This window comes from Cajanus cajan, chromosome 4 (assembly GCF_000230855.2).
Source record: "Cajanus cajan strain Asha chromosome 4, NIPB_CcT2T_4, whole genome shotgun sequence".
In the NCBI taxonomy this organism is placed as follows: domain Eukaryota; kingdom Viridiplantae; phylum Streptophyta; class Magnoliopsida; order Fabales; family Fabaceae; genus Cajanus; species Cajanus cajan.
In genome coordinates, this window is record NC_138520.1 from 2,651,474 (window position 1) to 2,659,884 (window position 8,411).

At 27.8% G+C, this 8,411-nt stretch overlaps 1 protein-coding gene across 1 annotated transcript; it reads right to left on the bottom strand.

The window, feature by feature from the left end:
* Positions 1–5,826: 5,826 nt before the first annotated feature.
* Positions 5,827–7,740, bottom strand: HMGB2 (high mobility group B2). The gene is made up of 8 exons (XM_020379075.3): positions 7,595–7,740; positions 7,446–7,500; positions 7,096–7,212; positions 6,725–6,782; positions 6,588–6,632; positions 6,423–6,503; positions 6,246–6,338; positions 5,827–6,160 (listed from the first exon to the last, which is right to left on the bottom strand). The coding sequence occupies exons 2-8, from the start codon at positions 7,490–7,492 to the stop codon at positions 6,143–6,145; spliced, it is 459 nt and encodes a 152-aa protein (XP_020234664.1). The 5' UTR covers positions 7,493–7,500; positions 7,595–7,740; the 3' UTR covers positions 5,827–6,142.
* Positions 7,741–8,411: the final 671 nt, after the last annotated feature.

An 8,411-nucleotide genomic window follows, 5' to 3' on the forward strand; every position in this document is an offset into this window, starting at 1 on the left:
TTTACATTTTTTTTATTTAAAAGTGCAAATCAAATTAGCTAATTTTGTTTCTATTTTGTTACTGTCCCTCTTATAAAATCCGCAACAACCCAATTTTCTTAAAATATATATATATATATATATATATATATATATATATAAGATTTGATATTTTAAAAGTTAATTAAATGAATTTTATAGAATAAAAATGATTTTTAGAAAATAAAACTAATATAGAATGCTTTTATATTTGAGTTGTTTTTGTTTACATGAGAAAAATAAAGTGCTCGTGAACTATTGGACTAATTTTTGAAGCCCAATAGCCTATAGTTCTACTAGAAAAAAGGTATTACGTGCCTGGATTGTATTAAAAAAAAATTTAAAAAAATGAAAAATTACACATAAAAAGTAGTTATTAAAAAATAAATAAATGATAAAATGATCCATGTAAAAATGAAAATTAAAAGTAGTTATTGAAAATGATATCTCCTTTATATATTAATTAAATACATAAGTAAATATGAAAAAAAATATTTTTTATTATTTAAGAATGAAAAATATCTCTATTATATGGCACTACGTGCCTATATTGTATTAAAAGAAAAGAAAAATTTAAAATGAGAAATTACTCATAAAAAGGTAATTATTAAAAAATAAAAAAGGATAAAATGGTAAAATAAAAATTAAAAGTAGTTATTGAAATTGATATTTCCTTTATATATTAGGATAAAAAATTTGATTAAAAATATTTTTTCTAATTTTTAAAAATAAAAGGGTATAATGGTCTAAAAAAGTGGAGACCAAAGTGGTTACCGAAAAAGATATCCCCTTTATATATTAGTATTTTTTAAATAAGAACTATAAATTAACATAAAATATAAGCAATAATTGAAAAAGGCATAAATTAATTACACTTCTAAACTCAATTTGAATGACAACCTAACTAATTCATAATTTTAATTAGTTTGGTCAATCATATAAGTTCGACTTTTATTTAAGTTATAAACAAGATATCAATAAAATCAAATTGATCAAGTTAAATATTAAAACAAATTAAATTATAACACAAACACATACATGTAATTTTACATTTTTTATTTAAAAATAAAAATCAAATTAGCTTATTTTGTTTCTATTTTGTTATTTTAAAAGACATCCCCTTTCTTCTAACTTGGAACCTCACCAAATAATATTGTACGTAATAGTTATATTTCTCTCTCAAAAATATAACACCTATATTTTTTTTAAGACAAAGTGACAACACTTATTCCTTACACACTTAAATATTTTTTTACTTACACTACCATCAGGTTTTTAAGCTTTGATGCTAATTATTATCAATGAGAAAAATATTCACACACACAACGAAAACGAAAAAGAGGGAGGAAGAGGTTTTGAAATTCACAAAATTGATTCAATTGGATTTCAATCAAAAATGATTCATTTAGTTCTTGCAGTACATATGCATACGCTGTCTTTTATAGACATTATATAATAAAAATATATTAATACTTAATTGCTAAGAAAACTAAAACTCCAATTCATACAATAATTCTTAATGGTTACGCTACTCATAATGGAGATGCAGAAAAAAAAAAAAAAGCAAAATTATTCTCTGAGGCGGTGCAGCAATATGGGGGTGATGAATTCTTATTGAATAAGTTATCAACATAATTAATTTAATATTTGACTCACAGTTGCAGAGATGAATAGTAAATACTAAAAATATTAGATGAAAAATTGGCCAACATGAGCAATCTATGAAACAGGAATATCTCATCACCTAGCAGATGCCATTTTTTCCTTCTTCCATTGATCAATGTTCTTCTGTATTGTCAACATTTTGTATCACTAATACCTCCATTTGTTGACAAGTTGGATACTTTGAGCAGTGTTGTTTCACTGTTGCTTTGATGAGTAGTGGGTATTGCATATGTTCCATATTCCCCTCCCCTAAGGTGTATAAGAAGGGCATTTCTTACTTTTCACGTTATATCAGATTTTGATAACAGAGATATCTTAACATAGGACTCGGCATTTTCAATTTAAAATAGACATAATATGCCCAAAATATACATATATATATATATATATATATATATATATATATATATATATATATATATATATATATATATAATTCACACTTAGAAGTTGCTAGAATGTTAATTGCTGGATGATAAATAAATTTGGCTTGTTACATAGCATTTTGGTTAAATTTGATTGTATATTCTATAGAAATGGATTTGTGTATTAAAATTTAAAGAGGACATCTTGATCAATCATTTATCTTGTGGAAATATCAAATTGCACTTATTTGCTCTTCTTAAATAAGTTTAATATTTATTTTTATAATCAACATTTATATATTAAATACAAACTATTTATTATCTTGAATGGGATTACAAGAGTTTTTTCTCTATGAAATAATTTGTAAAAATTCTTTTAACTTTTTTTCTAATTCAATTTTTATTTATTATAAATGTTTATAAATTAAATATTAATATTTAAAAAAATTATTAATAAATAATTTTTTACTACAATATAAATTATATATTATAAACCTAAAATATAACATATATTTTAAAATATTCATTTGTACATGTAAAAAGACTATTTATATATATATATAATCAATTATAAATTTTAATTACATGTAAAAGAAAATGTTTAATCATTGTATAAATTAAAGAAGAAAAAAAGTAATCAATCACCCTAAATTTTACTTTTTTATATAAATTGGTATCATAAATTTTTATTTTATCCTAATTAATTTTCAAACTTTATCTAATTTATAAATAGACATTATAAACTTTAATTTTAATTTAATTAATCCTTAAATTTTACTTTTTTTACAAATAAACATCCTCAACTTTAATTTTGTGTGTGTGTGAAAATAAAATGAATAAACAAGTGTGATTTAAATAAACAAGTGTGATTTAAATAAATGATTGATATTTGTTTATCTTAGAAATTTAATTTCAATGTAATATAAGAGACTTACAAAATAAACAATTTAATGAAAATGCAATAAATGTGTTCATTTGTAAAATTGATAAAATTTAAGGATAAATTATAATAAAATTAAAGTTTATGGTGTCTATTTACTAACAAAAAAATTTAAGGATCAATTGTGATAAATTTAAAGGTTTATGATGACTATTTGCAAAAAAAAAAAAAAAAAGTTTAAAAGAGCTAAATACTTTTTCCCTAAATTAAAATCTTAGTATATATAGAATCCAGAGTTATATACCAACACCATTGAAAATTGAAAATAAAATTAATTGAAACCTAAATAGGAGAGAATGTTCTAAATTCAATTTTTCGCTTCCAAGATTTTTTTAGTTTTGACAAGCGCTTCCAAGATTTTAAATCCTTGTAAACAATGAAATGGAAGTAATTTAATAATTTACAACGTGTTTGTTTGGGGGTTTAAAGATTTTAAACACCCGTTCAACTTAAAATAAGACCTTTCTTACTTCTCAAAGTTTGATCTTGCTTCTCAAATTTTGCTTTGAAAAGTGAAAAATTATGATTACATTTTTTTTTAGTAAACAAGGGGGCTAAAAGCCCAGCTACAAGATTCTCAAAAGAAAACTACCAGACTTATCTACATCTAACAAATTATGAAGAAATTCAGGAGGGAAATTAAAAATTGTCATAACTTCGCTCAATGGCAATTTATATTTAGCCAAAGAATCAGCAACTTTATTAGCTTCCCTAAGAATATGGGTAAATGAAATGAAATTCACTTATCTTTGAGTTCTACTATTTCCTGCACCAAGGTAGAGCATGGGTGTGCCAAAGAACAACCTTCAAGGATTAACCGAATTGCCAAATGGAGAATATGATTACATATTTTTAAACCGTAACCAAAAATGCGTTTATTCAGGACTAAGATTCTAATACCGATAAAAAAAAAATTTAAGAAAATATATATTCTGGTACACCTGCAAAATAAATATATGTATATATATAAACTTAAATTTTATTCGATTATAATTTAAGGGAAAGCGTAATTAACTAATAAAAGTGACAAAAGAAAATCCAACAAATTTATTATATTACTCCCCTAAAAAAAATTAAATTATAGGTCATTCGTGATGCATCTAATATGTCAAACATTAATCGAGTTATTAAATCAGGTGATTCGTGTTTTAGTTGAGCTGAGCACATTATAATGACAATTTATTTAACAGTGAATCTTGTAACTTAATCTTCACCGTAAACAAAAATCCTTTGGTTTATCAACTCTTAATACACCACGAGCAAAATCAACTTAACCTAATGAGCTGAATCCTGTAACGAAAATTAAAATATTCACATAAAATGCATCATATATTTTTCAATCCGACACTTATTAGCAAAACATGAATGTAGGGAATACAACATTTTCATCTTAACAATAAATAAAACCAACCAATACGACCATAATATAATTTAAATAAAATACATTTAAGATTTTGTTACATTTAACTATTCTATTTACTTTATTTAATTTATCTTATTAAAATAAGAGTTAATTGTATCTTTTAATTATATCATATCACTATTAAAAATAAATGACATAGCACAATAAAAAAATAAAATTAGTTGTGAGTATAAAATAAATTTACACAAACAGTTTATAACTAATTAACTCTTAAAATAATCATAAGTTAAGATACTAACAAATATTCTCTAACAAAATATAGAACATTAGAAATGTTATTCTAAAATGATTAACACAGTATTTCAAACCTTAAAAATAAATCCTACAACGATCACGCAAATAATAACTGCACCGACCTAATAATCTTCTAAAAGCAGATTTAGATTAAATAAATTTGATAGCCTCTACAGCTACGGACCTATCAGAGAACTAAATTAAATTAATTAAAAGGAAAAAAAGCAAACAACAAACCAAGACAACAAAAGCCAGCAAACGAAAGAACATTCAGATGAACAAGTCACAAAAAGTCATCACAATTACAATTACTCACTATACAATGAAACAAAATACCTACTTCCCGTAATTTTACCAGAATTTAGCAAAAAGGAACCGCAACAAAAATGAAAACTTAACTGTTAAGAACGGCGCGGGAAGATAAACTACAATATGAAGACAAAACAAACAATATAAATATAATTAAATGACGACCACCATGGATAAGTTCCAACTTCAAAATTATACGTTCAAGGTATTCCTAATCAATAAAATATATAACAGAATCGAAGTTCATTAAATATAATAACAAAAACCAGCATATATCAAAAAGCAAAATCGTTTGCTCAAATTCTAACTATAATAAAACAAAATAATATATATTGCTTTAAAAGTGAAATACTGAAAACTTAAAAACAACGTAGTTTCGAAAATAATCAAAAAAAATATTCAAACACATTATTGGATCAAAAACTATTAGAATACTCCACAATAAAATAAAACTTGTCAGAGGAATAGAAAAGCAAAATCTAACAAAAAGAAACCATTAAGACAGATCATAAAACCAATGACTGACATATTGGCAAACCGATAGTGGTACTCGACAGCTAAAATTCAAGATATCACGATTGCAATCTTTCATGAAAATAATTTTTTTTGAAAATAAGAAAGGTATTTTTAAAAAGTTTGAGAACTGCATTGAATGCAGTTCACTTTTTAGTTTTAAAAAAAAACATTTCAACTTACAGGGCAAATTGTCACAAGGATATTGGCTGTCAGACAGCAACTCACAACTAGAACCAAATCAGAGACAAGTACAAAACTTCATATATAGCAACAGCGGTCCACTAGCAACGTTAAGAAGGCGATACCGCGCCAATCGTCAATTAGGAGGGGGAGGAAATAAAAAGATCGCATATATATACAGAAGGAAGGGAATGATAAGCCAATTATATTGATACAAACTTAACCAGAACTCAACAATAAAAACTAAATCGAACTAAAAGCTCTACAAAAGATAAACACCCCTTAACTAAACAGTTGCATTTAGAAGTACAAATAAAGAACTCCCTTCTTTCAACTATTCACGTTTTGCAAATACAAAACAAATTAACGGAGGGAGCATGGAAATATTTTTCTGGAAGCAAGAAATATGTTTATCAGGAAACGACCTGACCACCCACAAAAGATGATCAAAATCATCACAACCTACATAAATGCTATTATCAGTTCCACTTTTTAATCGTCATCCTCCTCCTGCACAAAATACACAGCACGAAATAAATACAGAGCAGATATGATAAATTCGACAAAGAAAGATGGACAGAGCATTTAAGTATACCTCGCCACTGCCCTCCTCATCATCATCCTCGTCATTCACCTCAGATACTGATTTCTCAGATTCCTCTTCATCCCCACCAGTAGGACCTTCCGCCTGACCAACATGCAAAATGAACATATGTATGTAAGAACGAATCATCGTACAGGCAATAAAAAACATAACCACAAATGCACAAACCTGTTTCTTGTTATAGGCCCTCATGCTCTTCTCATACTCCACTTTCCGTTTCTCAGACTTTGCCACATAGGGCGCTTTCTCCTATAAACAATTCACCATCGCTTCAATAAGAAAATATTAAAATTGAAATCACAATACATAACCAAAAATCAGTGAACTACATACAGCATCAGACATCGACTTCCATTTGGCTCCAGCAGCTTTGCCCACCTGAAATGTTCAGTTAACGTCATGAAACTGAGAGATTCATCACTAAATTAAATTCATGCAATCACTACACTATAACCATAGTAAAAACTTACAGCGGACACCGCTTTGTTGTCAGGATTTTCCTTGTTGAATTGTTTCCTGAACTCCTCCCTTTAATAACCACACACATTTCAGAAACCAATCACAAACAAGATATACATCAACAACATGCATTTAGTTATTAATTGTTGATTATCAATAATCATGGATACCATACCAGACTTCATGAAGGATACCTTGGACCAAGTAAACTCAATATGCACAACCTTTCATACTCATGTCATATTATTTTTTATATATAAAGCATTCCAGGGTACACAAATGAAAAAGAACAGATAGCATAACATTTAAAAGAGATCGAAAAAAAAAATATTTGATGGAAAATAATAGAGGGCATCGACGAAGAGTTGAAGGTGATAATTACATGAAAACGAAGAAAGCACTTGGAGGCCTCTTTGGCTTGTTAGGGTCTTTCGCTGCCTTCCCCTTGCCGGCAGGTTTCCTAGCCTTGGTGGCGGCACCCTTCTTATTCACAGCAAGTCTGCAATTCAAAGCAAAACCGATAGAACCAAAAGCCAAGAAAAATTATGACGAACAAATCTAAAATAATCTGCATAAGGAACCAAGCACAGATCGAGACGCAGTTTGAAAACCTCAGATCTCAGATCTGTAAATATCTGAAACCTGGAGTTCTCTTGTGTTTCACCGTACGAAGAATCGAACCATCAGAGAAATGAAAAATTCAGAGTTGGATCAAAAACAAATGAAACTTACTTGGGATCGGCTCTCTTAGATTCGGTTTTGGACTTGCCTCCTTTCATGGCTGATGCTGCAATCAGAGGAACGAGTTAGAGTTAGATTTCTGAGCGTGAATTCGTGGAGAACGAAAAAAAAAGGATGAAAAAGCGAAGGAAAATACGTACGAAGAGGTGGGAGTTAGGGTTTGGGTGGAGAGGGGGAGAGAGAGAAAGATAAGGGAAATGATACTATGACATAAGGCTAGGCACAAATGAGGGGAGATATTAAGCCCCTAGGGAAATTGAAATTCAATTGCAAACGAAATGAAATCAAGGGGAGGTCAGGGGTTTAGGCGGGAATTTAAATTTATTGCCATGTCATTGATCCGTGCCCTTCTCTTGTGTTGGCTGCGTTATTCCTTGGATTATGCCTCCGTTCCCATTTTGTGTTTTCTGTGTGCTTTCTACTTCATCGCCGATCTTCTTACTCTTTCTCGTTTCTCTTTTCGGCCATCACTTCGGTCCAGTCCAATTTGCCAAAGCCCATTGCATGTTTCATGCGTATTGGACACTTGTAACATTTATCGAATGAATCACCCAAAGCCCACTTCTATGGAATATTTGCTCAAATTGAATTTTATTTTATTTTATTTTTATTTATGACATAAAACAAAATAAAATATTACTTTTTTATTATATTTAAAATTAGAAACATAAAAATTAAGGTTGTAGTGCAAGAAACGTAAGAGAAATTATGGAAAAAAATCATGTAGTTGTTATTTAAAAAACACATGGAAGAGAAGTTAGATTAAAATTATTAAATTACATTAGAAAATTTGTTAACCGTAATAATTAGATTATTTATCCATTTTTCTACTATTTTTAAGTCTATTTCTACTAATTTTAATATAAGTATAATATGCATGTAAGAGTTTTTATTATTTATTTTGTGGTGTTTCATGTGTTCAGAATGTAAGTGTGAATGTTTAACAAATGGCTCATA